The following is a 24430-nucleotide window of genomic DNA, read 5'->3' on the forward strand; positions in this document are numbered from 1 at the left end:
ATAATTACATGCATTTTCATATTGTACAATTAACAACCAATTACATTTGCTCTTTGCCTGCTCTTTTGATTGAATATGCCACAGCCAGTTGTGTAAGGAATTCCTCCAAGTAGCCCTGCTCCTCCAGCACTTTGAGTCTGCAACACCTCTACTATAGCCTGTTTGTGAGCACTTAATCATTAGTTGTGGGCTGAAACCCTTTGATATAAATGGCAACGTTTCCTTTATAAATTAGGTATTATAACACTCACGTAAAAGCTTTTCAAGTTGTCTTTTTGCTTTTACTAATATGTAAAAGTTGGAAAGAGAAAATCTCTTGGATTCAGGATGCACTGAGCTTTTTCCATATTTGCTGGAAGAGATTGGAGCGGCCAGATTTACCCATTAATCTACCGAGTGATATCACAGGAAAAAAGAATTGCAGCGATAGATGACACTACGCATTTTCGCTGTCAATTAGCAATATCCTATATCTTTGTTTCATGTCATATTTCTAGAAGTTCAGAAAAATGGCAGTTTAGAAAAAGCTAATCACATAATGATTTAAAGACAAAATGTTTTGTATATATGAAAGTCCCATCTAGTTCACTACTCTGACCTTTTTGTGTTGTCTCAGTCTCACTTCCCTGCTTTTTTTTCTTGTCACAACTATTTTATTTTATACAGAAACATGTGTTTAATTTATTTGTATACTCACCTTTCCCAGTAACTTATTGTTTCTGTGTTACTGTTTGCATAACTTGCTCCTGCTCGAGGTTCAGGGTTCTGCTCCAAGACCAGAAGCTGATGTCTAAAGCGTGTCTGTGTGTCGCAGCCTGGGACTGTGCTATCAGGTGCAGTAGGAAAGTGTGGTTACAGGAGCAAACCACTTCCCAAGTGTGACTTAAGGAGCTGACTAACCTCTCATGTCTTTCCATGTTTAGTTCTCTTTTATTTTATGAAAATAAATGAAAGTTTTCTCCTTTATTTATTTTCATAAATAAAATCTGAATTTTATTTATGAAAAATAAAGCAGAGTAAACCAGAAGAGACTTTTCTTCTTTGAGACTTTACTGGGAATGGTGGCTGGACTACTGCAGCAACCTGCTCCCTGAGAAGCCATGACGAATGTCCCCAGAAACATCATTTCATATTGTGCTACTTTTGCTGACATAGAATTAATTTAATTAATTAAAGTTAATAATGCTCAGTTAATAGAGTGCATTGCTCCGGGTTGTCAGGTCTGTGTTGTCAGTGAGTTAATACATTTACCTTTTCACCAGCAGCGCTATTCAGAGGTTTTATGGACAGCTCTTATTACTGGTGCATTTCTATTATGTATCTCTTACTCCTTGTCTGATGTCTTGAGAAAAAATCTGCACCTGTTTACTTATGGAAAACAAAAAAATAGCTAGGAATGGTCTGAGAACAGTGTTTTCGTTCTCCCATGTTATCCTTTGGTGGTCGTGGGCTCTGTCGCCGCGACAGCGTTCAGGTCTAGGTGGGAACTCTGTAGTACTTCCACGCTGATGCTTCCTTGTCAAGGAGAATTAAATCTCAGGCACTAGTCCTGACCTACAACCCTTTTTGCATGCTGCCATGTGAAAGATTTAATCTTAAGCATATTAAAAAGTAATATTTCAAACATCAGAGTATATGATATCCTATGGTTTTGAAATGGTTTGTAATCACTTAATTTTACTCTTTTGTACTGAATTACCAATAATTTCATTGCTTTGCTGGGCAGTTTAAATTTTTTTATACATTGAGCTGTAATCATATTTTATTCATGGACTTTTGGCTATATATATCTTTAGATATGACAAAATTCTTGCCAGTTTCATGTTACTTCATAGAAGTCTTTAATCTTGGATAAGCCATGGCCAGATCAAATAGCAAAACATTTAGAATTCAGAATTAAACCACAAAATAATAGTGATTTAAGATGTAGTAATATTTTTCATCACGTAGTTGAAGCCAGAGACTTAATCTATCTTAATCTGATACTGCATGAAAAGTGGTAGTGAATAAGAATTTCTAGCTCTCATTCTGTCCAATAACAGCTATAATAAATCTGTCTGGCATCATCACATAACATAAATACGTAGAATAAAAACAGGTAAATGTAAGGAAAGAGAGAAGCTGCTTTCTTCGGTAGGATTTACAGTTTGATTTCTTTCTTCTGTGATTTCTTCCCATTTGCCTACTTTTGCTTATTTCACACAGTTTGTATCGATAAAAATAAGAATTCCTGGTATGGGAATTTCCTGTCAATTAATTGACAATTCCTGACAACTACCTGACTTTTAACTGAGCTAATCACAGATTGCCAGAGCTAATTCCTCCAAACTGCTTAAGTAAAGAACCTAATTTAAGATCATCCAGCTTTATAGAGTTAACAGGACAACGCAAACAAGAGCTGTGGTGCTGCACACGATGTCCTCAGTGTTTCCTTGAGATAAAAGGAATGAGAGGGATGTGTGTGAAACCCCAGATCAACTGATCCACAGCCTTTGCCAAGTAGTCGACCAACAGATGCTATCACCAAAGCTTCTGAAGATCCCTGAAAAAAAATCAAATCCTGGCCTTTTCTTTATTTCTTGCAGCAATCCGAAAGCAGCTTCCCAGCGATTTTTGGCAACTATGTGAAGAACTGTGTGAGGAATTGCCAAGGCCACCTTCTACTTCTAGGATTTGTATCTTGCAGGTGTTCAAACTAAGACTTGTGAATTAGGTCATAGACTCATAGTTGCTGAAGAAATTGTGTTGAGCAGAAATCTTTTTTGTTTGGGCTTTTCACTGTCAATGACTATACTGGATTTGGCTGCTCTTTTGATATCTAGGATTTTTAGTAAAATAAGTCAGTGAAGTCGGAACAAGAATTAATGTATTTTGGCACAGCAACATCTGTAGCACTTTTTGTTTGATTCTTCTGTGTCAGCTCTCTTATCACCACTCAGCTTTGCAAGTGTTAGCACTTGCTGACAGGAACGCGATCTGGGGATTCTGGCTGTGCTGTTACAAGTTGACTTTGATAACGTTTTGCAGTTGTAGATACGCCTCAGAAAATTCCAGTTTCTTTATATGTGTTTTGGCCGGGGAAGCCACTGTTCTGAGGCATCTGTGACACTATGCCTGGATGTCTTTGAATATGTTTATGAACTAAATTTAACGTAGAGCCCTATTGCAAGCTCGTCAGAGATACTTTTAGGGCAGGATTCATTTCATCTAACTTTAAATGTCTGCCTTAAATTATATGAATTTTGTCCAACAAGTTATTTTTTCTCTCTGAGTAGCTCAGACAGACTTGTTATCTCTCTCTCTCCTGTATTTTTTCTTTGCATTTAAGATGGGAACAAGTGGGGCATATCTCTTTATAACTTGTACAAAAACTTGTTTGGCATGATAGTTTTATTTGGTTTTCTATGATATCAAACTGTAGTTTTTTGAAGGTCAATCTGTGATTAAGACTTTTCCATGGGAATTGCAAGGTGGATAAATCCTCAGAAGCTGGAGAAAGGAGCTTGCAGTTACATTTATGTGTTCTAGTACTTTTACTTTTAAAATCAGTCCTTGTATATGAGAACACGGTTAATGCTGTTTCTTCCTTATTAGAATTTCTGACCTTTCTAAAATGGAGACAACAGGGGTCTGAAATAAACTCACCTCAATGTGGTTAGGCTCTAGTGAAGGAAATGATACTTGATTTTTCTTTCCACCTAAGAATGGTTCCTTTTTTTTTGGTAATTTTTCATTTGGTTTATAATTTTTTGGTTTTTATGTTGTGTTTTTTTTCCCCCCATCATCTTTGGCAACAGTTTAATGGTTACTGCAAAAACACCTTCTTGGAAACGGAGAACTGGAAGAGGCTCTGAATCACCTACACCACTGCCCTCCAATCCGGGCAGATGAGAAGACAACCTTTGGTACTTATTGCAAAAAGGAGGAATACAAAACCTGATCACATCAATGCGCCTCTTTTAAGCAACACTACCCCTTGTGCATGCAGGGTAGATTTTATTTCTAACTGTTATTACTGATCCTAGAGATGTTCAGTCACCACCAGAATTTTCAGTCACCACGCAGAGATATTTTCTCTTTTGTGGCTGGGTAAAGAGATTCAAGGATTTAATTATGCTGGTTCTGCATTTTGGCTTGAGTATAAATCAAAAGAGTAGCTGAAGATTCTTCTAAATATGCATCTATTTTTGGTCTTGCCAATTTATTTTATATTTTTAACTATCTCTAAACATTTTTTTAAATTTCAATATGTACTTCAGGATGTCTGAAACAACGGGTGGATGCTGATCATAAGTTTGCAATCTCGGCAAATAAAAGAGAAAATTAAGTAAAGAATTATCAGATGTGGCTTTCTTATGGTGTAGCTTGCAAAGTATGCATGTTGGCAGTGGTGCCAGCATAAGAAACTGTTCTTTCATCCACTGCTGTATTCCACCTCGTTTGTGCCAGTTAAAAATAGCTGGTAAGAAAAAGGAGTGAAGTTCACATAGAGCAGTTTCTGACCCAGTTCACCACATAGCTGCACACAGAGTCGTATGAAGCACGAGGAGCAGGATGCACACGGGTACTGCTCTAAGTTGGAACCAGCACTTCTGCCAGAAGAGATTCTCATCAAACTCTGCTTTACTTTTTTGAGACAGTGTGTTACATGAATCCAGTGCAGGAAACAGATAGAAGTACTTGTCTTGCATTTGGCCAAAGCATTTCTCTCTTAAAATAAATGCAACGAGGCAGATCCATCACCCAAGTGTTCTCATCTTAGTCACGCTGGAATGTGGAAGCATATAATCAAATGGGAGGTATGGATGTGCTGGCTTTTAGAGGCTTGCTAGCACTTCCAGGTCATTCTTCAGCCACGCTGCTCCAAAAATGACTGGAGGCTGTTGTTACATCTTTATCAAGGAGAACATTAATGAGGCTAAGGAAAGACATTTTTATTAGCATAGAGAGCTAATAAAGACACTTCTGTGTTTTATCACTTTTGTGGGAAATTCATCAGTAACAGCATCAGTGACATATCTCAAGGTTAAGATTGTCGTGAAATGTGACAGCAAGGAGCATGCTCTTGTGTCTGAAAATGTGATACACTCTCTGAGTGTGACACTTTTCTTCCAGGAACATCTTTAAGGTCAAGTGTAGTTCCAGCAAGCTTCTTGAAAGTGCTGTTTATTACTTCTGTGATAATACCACAGCTCAACAACACCTGTCAGTTTGTGAGGAAAAAGTTAGAATGTCTTCGCTTCCTATTATTCAGTCATAGGTAATGAAGGCAAAACTCTATTAAGTAATTTACTTCATATATAGGAATGTCAATTTAAGGGTGATGGCATATCATTAAATCAAATCTTATAAGTGCAGCAGTTTGTTCATTTGTTATTAATATTGCTTGACACATCCCCTTACAAAACCTTTCTCAGATGCTCTGAACTCTTAAAATATTAATAATTTCAGCACAGCTGTTGTCTTGATAATATAGTTATCTTGGAAAAATGTTGGCATAAAGAGGTTGTAGTTATAGACACTGAGACTGTGGGAAAGCCTGTTACTTTGGCCATGATAAAAAAAAAATTACAGTGATGGTGTAGTATTCCCATTGGTTTTGCATATGGGATAGAATTTGGGAGGATGGTTTGTGTCTCAGACATGCACTCTTGGTGAAGTGGCTGTGATGTTTGCCCTTATTCACAGAGGAGGACACTTTGGAGGGGGGGCGGGGGGAAGAGTATCATATGCTTAGGAACTTGCTATGGATTTTTACATTTCTTGAGGATTATGTCCCTTTTACAGAAGGTTCTTGTGGCCAAGGAGATTTGTCACTGAAGTGAAGCTCTGTATGTTCTGGGGAGAGAAGAGGAACTGATGTCAGAAGCTTCCATCTCCCTCCAGCTTGTGCTCTTGTAACACTCCTTCCCTGCTGGGACAGAGGCGAGGAAGTGGCCTCAATCACACATAGGAAATACAAGAATAGGGACAGTGTGGAAGGAGAAAAAATGTGACATCTGGAAATGGAAGCTGGCAGTAAATGGAGTTGATGATATGCAGGACTTTGCTAGGGGAAAAAACTGAGGATTTTGTGATAAGAATTAGGAGAGTGAGAGGATACTTGTAACTGGGACTGTTGAGCCAGTGACGTTGGCTGGTGGGTGGGATGTAGCTGAAGGATGAGGATGGGAGAAGCTGAGGAGAAGGGAGCCCTCTGAATGAAAGGCCAAGAGTGGGAGAGCTGCTCTGGCTGGACAAGAGCCCAGTGCTGGCTGGATGCTGGCGCTTGAGCGTGTCTGCAGAGGGCTCTGAGGGGGCAGATGCGGAGCCTGGCTCTGTCAGGAGAGGGGAATAGGAGCAAGAGAAGTAACTTGTGGATCTGCACAGCCTTAGCCAGAGGTCTGAGACAAGTGAAAGAGTTTACATCCAGCAAAGTCCGATCCACTTTGAAGCCTGGAATGGAAGTTAGCATTTTTGGTGTCGGTTGGTGTCTGGGAAACACTCGTTCAAAGCACTCATCCTGCTCTAGTTCCTATTAATGCAGATGATGGATCTGTAAATTCAAGTAGCAGAAGTCTGTCTGTATTTGCATCTAAAACACCCATCTGTAGCTGTGTGAATATTATAGTGACGCAGAGGAAACTCATCCGAGAAGCAACATTTAAACACATTATGCTTGCATAGTCAAGCATTTAAAGGTCAGATAATGCCAAGAACTGAGGGATTATTTTTTTTTCGGAATAATCTTAATTCTTTCTGTGTTTGTGCGTTCATGCTATGACTTGTGATTTTTAATGTAGCTTTTGGACAAAATTTTGTAATCTAGCTCCTCTATTGCTATAGATCAGGTTTGTAACAAGTAGGCTTGAAGATGCAAAATACTGCATGAGACTCTAGTTTTTAGATAGACTTTAAACTTTAGGAAAGTTTAGGTCTGAAACACTCCAAGCCTGGTGTTTTAGAGTGTTTTCAAACACATTCTCTTTGTCTCTTTCTGAATTGTAGGGGTGTGAAGATCCTTTTCTCCAGGCAGTCTAAACAGGTTTTTTTTTTTCCATCTGAAAGGGCTTAAGAACAAATAGTTGATATTTGAAAGTCGGCTTAGTGTGAACATGGTCCTGAGGATTATGCCTTTTCTTTATTTGGACTGAATGATTCTTAAAAAGCTTTTAACATCACTGACAAAAAATACCCACCTGAAGATTTTCATTGTTACATATAAGAATTGGAAAAGATCCACTGTGCCTAAGCCCAATGTAATAAATCAAAGGGGTTTTTGATCAAGAACACCCCTGAATTGATGTGTGCATTCAGTAAAGCTATGTTTAGGAGAAGGCACGCATTCTCCACTTCTCTGTTAGCCAACCAGGCAATTTCTTCCAGATCGTTCTAGCTAGCTGCTAAATATTGCTTTATATTGAAAATTCCTTTTATTTTTTTTTTTAAACGCAACCTTTTTGTCTTCTGTAACTAATATTACTTGGACTGGGCCTGTAGACACTGTTAAACATTGGATGTATTTAAGCAGATCTGCATAAGTAAACTGAAGGTTGTGACAGGAGCCGAAGTTTGTGCTGCCTTCCCCAATTAATTAGATAATTTCCATCACAGAAATGAGTTTCCTGTTTTCCTAATAGTGAATAGCTGGTTTTCTGGACTTACAAGTTGCTTTGTCTAGGAAGAGAAGCCATTGCTGGAACTGGGCGAGGTGTCTCGGGTGCAGTCCTGTTTATTTGGAGGGTCGTGTGCGAGGTCACGTGCAAGAACCAGCAGGAATCCACCCATGGTTCTTTTCTTACAGTTCCAAACCTAACTCAGCAGTCTTCCTCTCTATGCCTTTTCTCAAAGCACACGCAGTTTCTGGTTGTCTTTTACCTTCTCTGTTCCCTTCTTTGCAGTGTTTGTAATTTTTTTTTTTAAATCCTTGTCACCCTGAGATAGACTCAGTACAATCAGCTTTCTTTTGAATTATTAGATGACCCTGGTGGCTCGCAACCCAGCTCACACTCCCGAGACACATGTGCTGGCGCGGGCATGTTCCTGTTGTGCGCTGTGGTCGTATTATACAAGATATCTGCCCTCACAAACTGCAGTCACCGTCTGCATTTATCTTCGTTGAAGGACACAGCAGCTTTAGTGCATTCCCTCTAACATCTAGCACAACAACATTTGAAAATTGGTTTTGTCCCCATTTCACTTTGATTTATTGATTTTCACAAGTCACCATTCTGCAACAACAGAGATATGATTGTTGTCTAGCTTTTATTAGTCAATGAGATACATTAATAAGAATATTAATTTGCTCTTGGCAGACCAATGCGTAATCCTTCCTAACTAACCGAGATCATTCCGTTGACTTTCAGGTTTTGTCCTCTAGACCCAGATTTCAGACACTTGTATCTATACCTCAAATTTGCTGTTGTGTATCAGCCTTTGTGCAATTGCGATTTTAGTATTCTGCTATGAGCTTTTTTATTTTAAAAATTATTTTAATTAGGAAAAATGTTAAATACTTCCTCAGACCCTTAATCAAAGTGGTTTTGACTTCTTTGCCAAAGTGGCTATTAGTGGACTCAAAACTTCCCTGCATCAGCGCTGAACCGCAGAAGTCAGGAGTGGTCAATGTATTTCCACTGAGCTGTTTGCCTTCTCTTTCATCCTAGACCCTGAAAGCAGAATGAGCAACGTTGCATTTTTATAACGGAGCGTATCGTTTTGTATACCCTCTTCTGTCAGAAGAATCACCTCGGGAGAGCAGTCATGTTTGTGACAAGCTGAACTGGCAAGGACCTTTCCTGTCTGCCCTCCTCGTAACCCCTCCGTTTCACAGCCAGTGTTCTCTTCTAGCCAGCTGCCGTACATTTTCCCCTGGGAATAATGATGTAGTATGAACAAAACCATCATTTGATCAGGAATTTTTAGGATAGATTACAAAACCAGCATAGTTTACAATAAGTAACAAAAATCCATTAAAATACATGAAAAGGGAGAAGTGAATAAATGTAATTTATGGAGAGATTTATGAAAAACTGGAAATGACAGACTTTATACTTAGAAATTGCTTTTCTTTTGTGATGGATCACACTTGACAAAGTTATCGGCACCACGTTTCTCCCCTGTGAGAGCTGCCCTGTCTGCATAATTTGACTTCCTCCATAGAGGGCAACAACCTGTGCTTTTCCTTCAGCTAGTTTTATCATAATTTTTTTCAGTATCCCTGTCTAATGCCAGAGCAAAAGGGACAGATCTTTACGTAACAACATGGCAACTACGTTGGCGCTTTTAATGTAAAACAAACCTGATGTTTGTTGACATCAATGCAAAGATTCATTTTAATCTCAGTGGGTCTTATTGCCCCCAGTATGTAGCATCTCTTTTGTAATGTGGGCTCTGAGTTAGTACTTCAATCTGATTTTAGCTCTACGGAGAATTTTTTAATAACATGTTGGTTTCCTTTGTTGTTTCAGTGATCCCTTTTTTCTTAATTATGCAGTTCATAAAATAAACATTTTAAAGCTAACTGGCTCTTATTTTCCTGCCCTTTCTCCCTAACTTTTTTTCTGCCTCCTTTCTTTTTCGTATTTTCTTAATTTAGGCAATTTACTGCACGCCTTATTTGCAAAATCATAGTTTGCGGTAAACATGTCAGAGATGCTCGTTTTCCTCTACTGTTTGAACATAGAGAAAAAGTTTTCCTAGTCCATGTGGATGGAATAAGGTTTCTTTTACTTGAAAATGGAAAGAGACAATATAGCATCATGGATGTTGTCTCAGCTTTGAAATGAAGCATGCATGTTTAAATCCTTTTCCTGGAATTAATTTATTGCAGTATGAAGCATATATCAGTTAGGTGCAAACTGTACCCCCCAAAAATTAAGAATGTGCAGTAACAGAACTGCAAGCCTCTGTGTTTCTTGCCTAAATCTGACACTGGGTAACTTGGGAATAGTGGTTTAATTTTATTTACTTACGTATAAAACAGAGTTAATGCCCCTTACTTCTTTGTAGTTATGAATCTTAACTAATTTAAGTCTTATCTGTAAACAGAAATTATATTGAGAAAATTGCATAAAGAGCACTAATGAGACCTAAGTGGCTTGAGGAAATAAATATTCCATTTGGCTTTGGTGAGTCAAATGATCTCATTCTGTACTCTTTCTAATTGCATCTTTGATATTTTCATGCTAAAACCAATTATAGCCATGATAACAATGAAACTACTGATAGCTAAACTCTTGCTTTGTAACACCTTACACTTAGCAAACACACAATTTTACATTGCAAGAAGAGGAACAATGGAATACAAACCCTGGCTCCTGGATAGACAGAAAAGCAGAGAGCAGTGGACAAATATTTGTGTGTGTGTGTATTTATTAGATGCTGTCATGCTATGAGACAGCCCGGTCCTTTAATGATATATTTCTGTATTCTGTTGTCAACTGCCATACTGTTTGCACTATGAAGTAAACGCCTTCTAAAGATGCCCTGGGGAGCTATTACGGAGCAGTATGAATAATACAAATTTCATATTTTACTCTTCTGTCATGCATTCTCTCTGGCACAAAGGCACATTTAATACATCTGGCTACACAGTTTTCATAGAATGTCATGTTCATTTGGTGTTTTCTAAATCTTTCTGAATGCTACCAATGCTTATTTGTGGCCAATGATACTAAATTTTTAAAATAATTTGCTTCACTTTTGTTCAAAATAATTTAATTTCTGCTATCAGTTTCAGTGACTTTTTCTGGTGAGTTTTAGGCAAATATTCACTAAAAGCACATCTGGAATTCACGGGTTTTGGAATTTGCTCTGAAATTGTTTCGAAGAATTGTTCTTGAGCAAATAGGGAATAGAAATGTGTAACAGCTCTGAATTTCAAATGTTAAATAATAAATGCAGAACTTGCAGTGATCAGTTTTCAACCAATCCAAACTGAAATACTTACATAAAATCATTCATTAAATCATTTAAAAGCAGGAGCAGATGCAGAGAAATAGGGTCCTGTTTGCAGATCATTCCAGAACAGAGGAAAGACTTAGGTATTAGTTAAAAACAAAAAGCAAACTATCTCATACTTATGAATAACAACATAAAATATGACATTTTATATCTCTAACATAGCTTTGTATTGGATATATGTATAAGTAACTATAAAGCTGTGCACATTACTTGATAAATGATAAGTGAGCACTATAACATAACTTAGGACTATCAGTTTAAAGACTAAATAATTGAATAATTTTGAAATATAAGTTAATTGAAGGAAACTGCAATATGTCCCCTTGTATCCATGGAACAGAAGACAAATATATTGTTTTGTTTTATTCAACTCTCGTGTCATCACAGTCCTTGTATCTCAACTGAATTAAGTTGGGTTAATTGAGACTTAATGTGGTAATATTCAGCATGCCAAACATAAGGTGACAGATCTTTTTCTCAGATACTCTGCTTAAAAACCTGAGAATAGAAAAATATGGACAATATCAACTATTTTTTTTCTACAGAGTAATTTTAAATTTCACATTTTCTGACTTCTGTTTCCATAAGCTTTCCCTTCCCCAGCAGGTGGTTTAGTTATTCTGACCAAGTCCTCCTAGAACTTTTAGAAATTCATCTCCAGACACTAGCTAATCCCAGCAGTCAGTCAGGCCCGGCTGTTGCATGTTAGTCATGTGCTTAGATAATTTTTCTATTACAATGAAATAGACCAATTTTATTAGATTGAATTAAATAATTTAATATTATCTAAGAAGGCATGCTTATAAATGGAGTAATAGATTGTAATGTAGTTTTCTAATGTTTTCAGTGAACTTCCTTCATCCTCTTGTTTAACTCATTTAGTGTTCCTGTACTAATTTAGAGGGATATATTTCTGTTCATCATTGCCAAACTCTATCATCTGGTTACTTAGAAGGACCTTTGTGATCCAAAAAACGTTAAAATAACTACAAATTTCTCTTTAAAAAGATACTAAGGTACATGCTAGAATTATCTGTTTCCTTACATTAATAATCCAGGAAATGAAGACAACATTAACTTTTGCTTTATTGCTGTTTATATTGCATGTGTGAGCACTTTTAAACAGACAAATGAGAACAACATCGTTCATATGCCTGTTGCTTCCCTTTTCTCTGTGTACGTTGTGTTTCCTTAGTGCTTGCATACACATTTTCTCCTTAAGTTAACCATGCTGGTAACTTCATGTGTATTTAATCATAGAATCACAGAATGGTTTGGGTTGGAAGGGACCTTAAAGATCATCTAGTTTCAACCCCTCTGCCATGGGCAGGGACACCTTCCCACTGCACCCGGGTGCTCAAAGCCCCTGCATGTAGAAATCATGCTATTTCAAAGCCCTGCCTTCCTTAAATGCCCAAGTTGGTTATTTCTGTGGTTTCTGGATATTTGTACTTTTTATGGATCTTGGGTTTACTTGCTTCACTGTAGGACAAATAATTGAGAAAGTGTTCTACTTAGCTGATGAAACTATTGAAGCTGAATTTTTGTAGGTCTCCAGAAAATCATATGCATATCAGGTTTCCCTTGAATCTAGTACAACTCTAGACAGAGCCCTTGAGGGAACTCTGCAGACCCTCGTGTAGATTTCAAGAGTGAAGAGTCTTGTGTTCAACTAATTCTTCTGGCTGGAAACCTAAAGCATGTGTGCTTCTGAAACGGATTTGGAGGAATTTGGTTAATCATTCCCTTCTCTGGTCTGAGAAACAGAATAATGTGGCAGCTACCAAATCTGTTATTCTTACCACATCAAGTTTCAGGGCAAAATGGAATAGTTCTTTGTGCATGGGCACAAATACAAAATGGTATTAATCAAAGGTTTTGTTACAAAACCATTTGTGTGTTATTGAGTTTCAGAAAGTTGGCTAGTTTGACTTGAAAAAAAAAAATTGGCACTGTGTGTAGCAGTTAGCGTAGGTGGTTACTGAGCCTGAAACACACTCTTCCTAATCAGTGATAGCCACACTGTATGGCTTTGAAGAGTCCTACAAGAGAAATACCAGGAAGAACAAGCTCCTAATCATGAGCTAAAATTATATTTATGTCTTCATGGCTTCATAAGAAAAAGGTTTTCTGTAATGTCTCTCTGTGCTTCTTTGTCCTTCCCTTGCCTCCCTAGTAAGTACAACAAAAGTTTAAAATCAGTATTAAAATTTTTTAGAATGTTGAAAATAATGTCAGTAATATAAATTTTTCTCTTTAGTAGTATGTGCTATACTATGTAAGTAAAATTATAATTTTTTTCCACATTTTCCATAATGGATCCAAACAAGGAATTATACTTTTATTCCTAAGAAATTTCTATATTTGTGAATTACAGAATTATGATTGTTTGTCTCCATTCTCTGAATATGCGTTGTTGGCTTTTTCTAAATAGGCCTTGATGATTGCCTCCAACAATACATAAAAAATTTTGAAAGAGAAAAGATCAATGGTGAACAGCTGCTACACATCACTCATCAAGAGCTTGAGGAACTGGGAGTCACTCGCATTGGCCACCAAGAACTGATACTGGAAGCAGTTGATCTGCTATGTGCATTGGTAAGTGATTTCTTGCATCACTCACCTTAATAACCTGGGTTTATAAATTTCCAAACCAAAACTAAAATAATGTAGGCTGCACTCTACAGCTCTAGCCTTGTACAGGCACAGTGGCTTTGCTTCGTTAAAGGGCAGACGTGTACAGGCTTATTTCAGCTGTAAAGAAACTATATATATCAATTTTGTGATTGTATATGATGGTCTTTTATTGCTCTTCCTCCAACTTTCTTGGTCTTGCATTCAAATACTGTTGACTATCGCTACTGGCAGCCGTATGGTTCTGTAATTATATGCCATATGCCCTCGTATTTCACTGACATTTGCCACACTAGACTAAAACAAGTAGACCTGAGTGCTTTAACCATGCCAGCATTCAAAAGGATGGTACCAGGAAGCCAGAAGGTAATGCTAACTAGACTGGAAGATTGTTTAAAACAAGTTTTAAGACAAGATTGAAATGATAAAATTGACTTTATCTAAAATACAGACATGTGTGTCATTTTAAAGTTTGGGGATTTTTTTTAGCAACCTGCAAGCATCCAAATTTGGAAGAACAATGTTGTTTCACATAACAGGTTATTAATTCAGTTAGCCTCTTAACAAAGTATTTTATATCAGAAAATTCTTTTTTCCTCTGTTATTTAATTCCTAACAGCTGATGAAATGCAATGTATTAACTTCTTTCTAAAGAAAAAATAACTTTGTGTAGATGAACAGGTGAAAGGATATTAAAAATACAAAAAAAAGTAAAATAGTAAAATTGCATAGGTAAATTACATACAACAGTCCCAGTATTTTACTTCTTTATCAGGAGTTCTGCTTTTGCACAAACTGGCTTACCCTGTGGGATTTTGATATGATAAATTGTCTCCAACAAGGAAACTGGCATTTAGCAGTAAAATAGAAAACAAGTGGGGAAAAATGCACTTGATCTCAGCAAAAAGCACTATGAAGTACCTTTTATTATGCATGTGCTGCTTGCAAGTACCTCTCATTATAAAATACACTCAATGTAGCTTGAGATCTGCTCTTACAAACTGAATAACATAGATGTCAAATCAGAGAAATGCTTTTGGCCTTGATGCAGCCGTACCTGTAAACTGGTTCATACTCCATAACTCAAACTTTTGTGTTTTGGAAACATCTAAAATTGAACTCAAGAGTGTTTCCTCTGAAATATTGTTTTCCACATAAAAGGAACCTAAACACCCCGCCATGTTACGTTGTGTTATCTAAAGAGCAGTGCAGTGCTGTGCCTTGACACTAGTCAGAAAGAGCAGACCCGAGAAGTTTCCTCTGGAAAAAGAACACCCTTCAGCCAAGTGTGCCCATTAGGAGGACCCTTGCTGATTTTTTTTATTATTATTTTTTCTTGTTCAAACCAAGAAAGTGTACCTCTTAAATGCTGGCCCTGCTGCTGGTCAGTAGTGCAGCTCATCTCTTACTGTGCCATCTCATGACCTTATTTTTTCTTTTAAAGCAGGATGGGGATTTTCCAGCTCCTGGTATCATTTATTTAGCCTCCTGCCTTTAAGCCCTAACCCTTCCTTTCTCACTCTCTCTAAAATGCCTGCCTTTTTTTTTTCCTTGCTTCTAAGTTTTTTATCTTCCTGCCCATTCTGTGTGCTTTCTGCTGAGTGAGCCCGCTGCCTGCGGCTCTGCTCTTGGGGCTATTCTCTTGCTTCTGACATTTCCCCTTGCTGCTATGCACAACACATTCCTCAGTTCTTGCAGCTTCTTACTGAGCTAGGGTCACAAGTCAAAGTTTTACAATACTAGTTATAACATCTATTTTCTATCTGTAATAATTCGTAAGAATTTTAATCTATGTAAGCAAAAAGCATCATTACGAATTTCTCTTAATTCTTTTAAATAATGACAATAATTGAATGGTGGGAGATATGATGCTGCCTTTATTAACATCTGAAATACACTTCTAAAATTACCATTGTGTTCTTATTCTGTGCTAAATCTTGAAACAGTAATAGAATATTGCACTAAAATCTGCTGGTTAAGTGACTGGTGAAAATTGTGAGTTGGAGTTCATCATGGCAACAGAGTTTTAGACTAGCTAGTCTTAAAAAAAAAAAAAAAAAAACACACCAAAAAAAACACAGAAGAAAAACCTTATTTAAAAAGCATTTTTTTAAAAAGGGGGTATAGGGGTATCTGTGTTTTGCTTATGACACTAAACAGGAGCTAATATATAAGAAATTATTTGAATCAGAATGTCTTAAGGAGGATGTAATTTTACCCCTGATTTCCTGAGTTTCATTATAAGCGAACTTAATACAGTTCATGGGCAGCTAGAATACGCCCCAACCAGTAAGATGTCAATACATTAATGCATTGTGCTTGTGTTTGTCTGTATGGACAGGGTGCACAGAGTTCAAAGTAAGTATTTTTGTAGATTGCTAGATATATATACACTTTAAAAAATTTTTTTCAAAGCTTCTTATGAAAAAAATTGAGGGGAAACATCAGTTCAAACAATCTACTCTAAACTTCCACATGTGAAGGGGTGGGAACAGCAGGAGCAATAATCTGTTCTCTCCCTCGATCCCTCCATTTGGCCCACCCAGCATGGTCTGTGTTCCCAGTCCCATGTTGCCAGAGCACCCACGATGCTATGCACACTGTATTTTCTTCCTATCTGGATCACAGATAGCTGCATTCCTGTTTATATCAATGTATGTCAGTGCTACTTTGTACTCTGCATATCATCCACTCACTGGGCCATATCAATGAGCATTGATTTTTTGTTTTTGTTTTTTTTTCCTGTGCATGGATTTCTTAATTGATTTCTGTTTGGCAATTGGCAGTGCCCAAGTTACGTGACCTATTTCTTCCAGGCAGTATTAGCAGGATGTTCCACTCATCTTAGATGGGTTGTGTAACGCTTAAAACAGAAGCGTCTCCAATGTACTGTAGAAATCTCTCAGGTAAGCTTAGGCTCAATGAGGCATCAGGAATTCAGCTGCACATTGGTCATGAGTTTAGCTGCAGAACAGCTATGTTGCTTCAGGAAACCAAGAGAAATTTGACTGTCTTAGCTCAAGCTCTTGGAACAGGCTGAAAAGTGCACGTTGTGATGCCGTATTTTCCATATGTGCTCCCCAAGGGCCTGGCCATCAGCCCACCGGCTTTTGGCGGGGTGGGAAGTAGTTGTTTGACGGGGTCACACATCAAAGAGCAACGCCTCTGCTTCTATCATAGTGATGCAAACCATTACACAGCATACACATAACTAAAGGCTGACCCATATGAGGGTTCTAAGTGCAAGAGAAAACAAAAAATAACAGAGGCACCTCCTGTGTTTTTTCTCCCCTGTCCTAAACCAACTCTTAGCTAGACTCAAATACAAGCTATTAAAGGCAGGGGAGGTTTACTATTATGCATTTGCACTCAATATGATTTTATATCCACTTTTCACAAATAAACATGAAGAAAAACCACCTAATTTTATGCCTTGGTTAATGGATTCAAACCACCATGTCATTTCTGAACAAAACCAGAAGAGATATTACTAATATGTACAATCACAGATCATAATTTTTCTTTTGAAAGAAGGCTGAATTCAGAGCTTGCTTTAACTAGGCATTATGTATGAGAACCCTATCTAGAAAAGGTTGTACACTGGAAGAAGACGACCTGCAGCAGGAAAGGAGATGCAAGAAATGTAAACAGGGAAAAACAAAAGTATTTGATACACTCGTGCATAACACAAGTGGCAAAATGGTGATATGGACGTATATGTATTTTACCTTAAAAATGAAATAATTTAAAATGTTAGAATAATCTGGTTTTTGAAAGGGTAAAATTGAAGTGCAAAAGGTTGAGGGTATCTTTCAGTGTAGGAAAGAAAGTACTGGCACTCTCTTGGGATTGCTCAGGGTTGAATTTATGTGCTATGAAAGGAAAAGTCATAGGTAAGCCATACTTTCAGCTTCAATCCTTTGCCAATTCTAGAAAGACATTTTTGAGTTGTGTTTTAATTATGAAGAAAATTGGGAATGATGGCTGTGGGGAAAAAATCCTATCTTAATCATCAAAGTCCTTTCTTACTAGTGTGGTCAGAAGCTGCTCTGCAATTATTTGTTTGAAGTGACCTAAAAAAAAAGCTATGGACTAAAAAGTGCAGGCCATTTAGGATTTGGACTGTAATTTTATTAAAGCTGAAATACTAATCTGGGTGTATTGGAGGACTAGTTGCACAAAGGCTGACTCTGAAGAAATAGTAGGACCTGGGGAAAATAATTCTCTGACAGACAGAAAAATATATTGGAAAGAAGAAGAAGGAGTACTTTTGAGGTCAACATGGGTTGCTGTTCAAATCTATGCAAGTAAATTTAATTTAATTAGGCCAGTATTGAAGTCAGTATATTGTTAAAGTCTGCACAAATTAAAATATAAACAGTCTAGTGGGAAGAAAGACTTTGATAATGAATGGAAGAAAAATGAATGTAAAATGAAAAGCGTGCTCAAATATAGATTGTATCTGAAGTAATTGGAAGTACCGTTAATTCATAGGTATTCAGCTAGTGAAATTGGGCACTGTGCTGTGATAGCATTCAACAAGAAAGAAAGATTTGAAAATTTCTCTTTGCAGTTACTGCAAAAGCTAACAGTCCAGGGATGATAGTTTTTCTGCTAGAAGGCAAAATAAAATCACCTGTGGGTCAACGTGTTTATAACAACTGATGTGAATTTAATTTGTTTGCGTGTTTACTACTCTCTCTAAAGCAACGTATGGGAAGTAGCTACCAAATGAATATGCTTTTGTTTCCTAACTTTTTTCTAACATATTCCTTTATTAGGCATCACTTTAACAAAATCGCAACAGTAACAGCATGTTGTTGGTCAGATGGAAAGCGGTTTGCAACAATTTATTTTGAAGTATGTCACGCTGAGGATGAAGCAGCCAGGCTTTCATAGCTGTCTCTGTATCTATTGATAAGGTTGTTTCTCCTGAATTAAAATTATTCAAGTTTTGCTTAAATTAACATTACTTTTTAATGGCCATACCTACAATGATCTCTCTTGGATCCCTTTCATCTTTCATTCTGCTGATACACTTTTTGATTTGTCAATAGTGTGAGTATATTGGGAAGTGTTTTTTCGTACTTTACCTGATATGTAATAAAATTTCATTTCTTAACAAGTCATTCAATATGTCAGATACTTATTTTCCCCCCATATTTCAGAGGTTATTATTCTAGACTAAAATCTTAATTTTATATATATAGATGCTTAAACAGATGGAAATAAATCTTTGAAATGGAATACCATCTCTCTTAGTGAGAGATGAAGAGATATTCCATCTCCTCAGTATACTGAGGAACCTGGCACATACATTATTTTTGTCTATACAAACTTTTATGCATCCAGAGGCTTTATTAATCTCAATTGGAAAAGAAGTTCAACTTTTGGCAGTCCAGTGCTACTTATTATGCTGTGCCAAACCATTGAATTAATACTATTGAATGGGTTAGTTAATTATTCTACATATTAGAAAGGATGTGTCATCATTTGCTTAGTCTAATTAGCTGCTTCATTCTTTTTTAGCCTTTTAAATCATGCAGTTTGGAAAAATAAATTATTTTAAGGGTTGTCTGTTGTTTTTTTCTAATTTTAAAGTCTGTTGCCAATTTTTGCATTTTAAAATCTATTTTAGGATCAGGACATGGGAGGAAGATAATTACCCTTGTACAAACAGTTCACAGTAGCCTAAAGTACTTTTGTGCACAGGTATTTTACACATGCGCATGCGTAATAGTTTTGCCTCACTAGTAAGAAGTAAGAAATTCAAGGTCTTGCTAAGCTGGTATGCTGAAAAAGGAGCATTGAATGTAATTACATATTATTTGTGTTGACTACCGAGTACAAATGGAATTCTTCCACTGCAACATCACCCAGTGCTCCCTTACCAGACGTAAAGGCAGCTGGGTGAGATGATATAAGGAGAGAACAAGGTAGAGGGTAATTTTTCTTGCTGTCTTCTCAGGTTTCTCTTCGGGGACCACTGCCTCTACACCAATTGTTCCATAGTAGCACGTGGTTTCCAAGACTATTGTTTGCACAGTAAGGATGTTTTGGAATACTGTAGCAGTACCACTAATGGTAGTATAAAAGTTCAGTAAGGAAAATTTTTCGAGGTACCCATGTCTGATTATGTGTCTGGGTAAACTCAGTGGTATTCTGTCAAGGAATGTTTCATTCCTTTTCATATTATGAGTTACTGTCACTCACTGGTAGAGAACAGCACACCACAGTGTGCACCATTAAATTGTATTGCTACTTATTAGGCCACTGCAGTAGCAGAAATTTATGCAAATGAATAGGTAGGCTAATGATATGGTGCTGAAAAACCGCACGTGTCTGATGCTGTAGACCAGGGCAGGAGGGAAAATACTGGCTGAAATTCAATCCAAATAGTGTTGGTATACATTATAATTTGTGCGTATTCTTCTGCCCCTGATTTAGGGGATGTTAATGGTACATTCATTTCTGACACCATTTAGATTTCTTTTGAGGTTTAGATCTGGAAGACAATGTTATTGTTTGTAATTTCAGCCCTTCTGGATGTTCAGTTTCTTCAAGGCTGATGCTAGTGATCACAATTGCTACTAGGGATGAAGGAATGGACATTTTCCCTGCACGGTGATAAAAGAAAAACCTATGCAATAACACTCCGTTTCACTTCATGGTTGTTTCTGTTGAAACCAGCTGCCGTAACATTGCATGTTACAGTGTTAAGCGAATATTTATTGCTTCTTTCACTTTGATTTCTTGGCGTTTCAGAAAGCATCCTTTACTGCAGAGCAGTCCAGCTTGCCAAAAGCAGTGGACAGCAATAAGCAGGAAGGGCAGCTTCTGTTTGTTAACCTCGTTCCCCTGCTGCCTTGCTCCAATATTCTCAATTGCTCTGAGTAAGCTCTCTTGCGCCCCAAGCCACAGACTAGCCAAGATTGGAAACTTGATTTGTCTGCAGCAGTGTGGAGATACCCTGTGGTCTCCTAAGGATACTTACCTAGCCTTTGTGGACTAATTAAAATTGACATATCCAATTAATTTGTATGAATTATTGCTTCCCCTAGAATATCGATGTGAAATGTACGGACTAGCCTGCTACTGACACATGAACAAGCTGTGCAGCAGAGGACTTACATTTTCTTTTCTGTCTTTTTCTTTCTACACTAAAGGAGTTAAAAGGAAAGATCTTGTAATAATTGTGACCTGTGTCATTTCTTACCTCATGATAAAATGTATTGCTAGATTTCTACATTGCTTTTGATAACATTAAAGTGCGTTTGATTAAAGCTTGCCACAAAAAGAAATCTTGTGAGAGATTCTCATCAATGCTACTACAAACATTAATCTCTGAGATAAAACAGTGCTTTATGCCATTCTTTTTCCATTTCTGCATGATATTTGTAGTGGACTTTGAGCTGAGAATGCATTTATGTTTTCACAGGGCCTTGATGAAAGTGGGCATTTAATTTTTTGCAAGACTGTAAGTACAGGAATAAAAGGGCCAAGCATTGACCACCTTGAAGGGATGAAGCTCTAAGCTGTAGTGTGGGACTTGGTGCGAGTCACGTTAAACTTTTTAGATCACTCTGTTTTTTTTAATGACATTTATTATGTTGTACTAGTAACAATGCTGTCATACAAAACCACAGGTACAAAACTGGTCAGCTCTCATAGCCTCTTATTTTTACGTCCCTGCTTTTATATAGACTGCCATAGGCTACAGAATGTGATGTCTTTAGTAAATGTGCTTTTCACATGACTGTATTATGTTATGCAGTGCTCAACACCAAGCAACTGCGTCTCCCATTTGTGTAAATGGGGGCATTGATTTGGCATTTTGAGAGCTTTAGAGCCAAAATTACCGGATTCCTGTAAACATATACAGCAAAATTAAGTACAGTGAAACTTTTATGAAAAGTGGCTTAGATAACTGAATCTTGACAAGGGTGTTTGGGGGAGCACCCTCGCTTTGGAGAGCTGTGGAAATAGCACTGATGCTGGACAGTGCAGAAGCTCTGGCCAAATGTGTAAGTCTAGTCAGACATCTTGCTTTGAGATTTGGCTGTGGACTACATCTAAATTTTTGTTAATTTTTTGGTAGGTGCATTAAATTTTGGAACGGATAAAAACTTTTCTGTGGTTGAATATAGTGCAGCTCTGACAGTGGGAATTCATCGTTATTCTGCTCTTTATTGGCTGACATAAAACATAATTACTGGTTGTTGATGCAAATCCAGATTAATTTACTGTGCTCAGACGTCTGTGTGCACTGACTTGTAAAAACAAGACACATGTCAGCGGCTTAGATAGTCTTTATCCTTCTTGTTTGAATTCTTCATGCACAAGAAAGTCAAAACTAGCAGTGGCAAAGAAGTGTTCAGTACTGGTCACTTTTCAGTTCTATCTGCTGTTGTCTTCTGTGTTATACGTACTCATTAGATCATTACAGATGTATACTTCATATTAAATAATTCTTACTGCTGACTTCAAATCATTGTTGCAGTAAACATGTCTGGAAATTGTTGACCTGTTCTCATCATGAGATTTCGAACAGTTAGTGCTCCATTCAGTAAAGCATAAAGAGACAGATCTTGTGAAGTATGCTGTGATTTTGTAAAAATGCCACTAAAACACCGTCCTTTTGTACAAGAGTAACCACGGGAGTTTTAAGTTCTAAATTCTGGAGTGGTCAGTGATGTCCTTTCCATTCTGATCTTTTATTGCAAACACAGAAATAATACTTCAAGCAGGGTATGTGGAAGGAAAACCTATTGTTTTTCTGAAATCATGACTCGCAGCACAGAGGGCTTCTATGCTTTCCGTCGGAAACTAGCATGTTTTTGGTGTATTGCTGCGTAACAACACTTAATTGTATACTATTGTATTAAACATTTTAATATATATTTAAATCCATCAGCCAGCTGAAGTTGACAACTTGGACCTAGCATGCCTTATTAAAAGCCTTTACCAAAGCTGTTTGAATTCCCATACCTATTTGGGTGTGAGGAACATCCAGGTGAGAATTCTCAAAGCAGATGAGGTTTTTGTGATTGCGTTGCCCATGTCTGCACCAGTTCATCCCTGCAGCACCTCTAATAAGTTTGGAAAGTTTTAGCCAATCTTAACGAAACTCGACAGAATGGTATTTCCAGAAGGATTCCTGCGAGTGCTGTGGCAGTCAGTAGGTCGCTAGAGGGGTGTATCCGAAACCAGTGACTTTCTGGGAGAAAATGCACTCGATCTGCAGGGAGAGGCATTGGCCATATGGCCAGTGACAGCTCTGTGCCTGTGGCCTCTGCCGCAAGCCCTGTGGCCCTCCCTGACACCCAGAGCTCGTGTCAACAGCCCCTCTTTGTCTGCAGATTGCACGGGAGTCGTGTGAAGCGGGGGATGTGGGAATGAGGAGGCCACAGACCATTGAAAATCGGGCCTTTTCAGTACCACTGCTCACCGAACGAGTTGTTATTCCTCACACTGCAATTTTAAAGCAGCGTGTATAAATATCTGTGCGTGACCACTGGTTTGCCAGCATTGCAGTAACTTGTGCTCGTGGTGTGCCAGCACCGCAAACCTTGGACCGAGAGTGTGCAGGCAGTGAAAGGCAGTTCATTGATGGAACCCAGCTAATGGAATATTGATTCAGACCCAGGTAATGGCATTAAAGAGTAGGGGGAAGGTATATTAGATTAAAGGGGGTACAGCATGCTATTTTTGGAACAGAAAGGAAGAATAATGCAGACTGCTGCAGGAAGAGATTAACTTTTCCCCATTAGATGAAAAAAGTATTATTCCACTAACATAAAATTTCTTTAAAATAACCCAAAAGCTCAGTGATATACAGAAATTTTCTTGGTTTGTTCATGCGTTCAAAGTCTTAAACACCAAATAAATTGTTGTCTCTCTAACGGTCCATGTGAAATACATTGGTAATTCTTAGTCTTTTAATGAAAAATAATTGCACTACTACTTATAGGGTATTTTAAATAATTGTATAAACAATATTATGAACATTTTAAATTAGCTTTTAATTTATTTTATAAGGCTGTGGATTTTTTTCGCTGGAAAGGATTAAATTTTATTTATTGCTTATGTGTTTCATTTGCAAAATCTTCTTTCCCTTGCAGAAAGCAATAGTTCATTTTTTTATTTAGGATCCTGATTTGAAATCTATACCGAATGATGCAATGCATGTTATACTGCACCGGTAGCAAGCGCTATACCATAGAGGCTCTCTGTGCAAAGGAAATACAGGGAGTACGTCAGTGTAAGTTAAGTGTGATGGTATTTTCCCTATGATGGAAAAAAACCTGAAAAATTGCTTTTCTCATTTTCAAGGAGCAATTTCTTTCATAAATTCCACAGTAAGTTATTTTTCACACCACTGTGTTACAATATCAATTGCTATAAACTGCCTGAATTGCTGAGTGATAATCTGTGATCAGTTATTGTTATAGATAAATTCATATGCATGCAAATACATATATGCACATGAATATTCATGTAATTGTTGTTGAGTCAGTTCCTTGAGCAGCCTTCAGCAAATTGATGATAAAAATAAATAAATGAACTTTTTTCATGTTCTCATTAATGTGCATTCAGAAGAATCTTGTTACTAATTTAATTTTTGTATGCTTCTCTCAGATTTGTTATGTAAAATATCTTTCCTGAATCGATACAATTTTTACATGGAACTACAAATTCTGCAGTTCTAAGCTAAATGTCTGACCTAAGTGAAATGGTCAGTGTCGACATTATATTTCCAAAAGCAAAGCTTATCATTCATCCTCTGAACTTTGAATAATTCACCACTGTTTAAAATTCTAATTCTGTGTGACGTACTGAATCTCTTACCCTC

General features: G+C 37.4%; 1 protein-coding gene across 1 annotated transcript in view; it reads left to right on the forward strand.

The window, feature by feature from the left end:
- Window positions 1-24430, forward strand: part of LOC137669632 (connector enhancer of kinase suppressor of ras 2-like) — a 196367-nt gene that overhangs the window by 58332 nt on the left and 113605 nt on the right. Inside the window, exon 3 of the mRNA XM_068411826.1 lies at window positions 13379-13542. Coding sequence (XP_068267927.1) covers window positions 13379-13542 — 164 coding nt within the window. The remainder of the gene's footprint in view (window positions 1-13378; window positions 13543-24430) is intronic.

This window comes from Nyctibius grandis, chromosome 13 (assembly GCF_013368605.1).
Source record: "Nyctibius grandis isolate bNycGra1 chromosome 13, bNycGra1.pri, whole genome shotgun sequence".
NCBI lineage: Eukaryota > Metazoa > Chordata > Aves > Nyctibiiformes > Nyctibiidae > Nyctibius > Nyctibius grandis.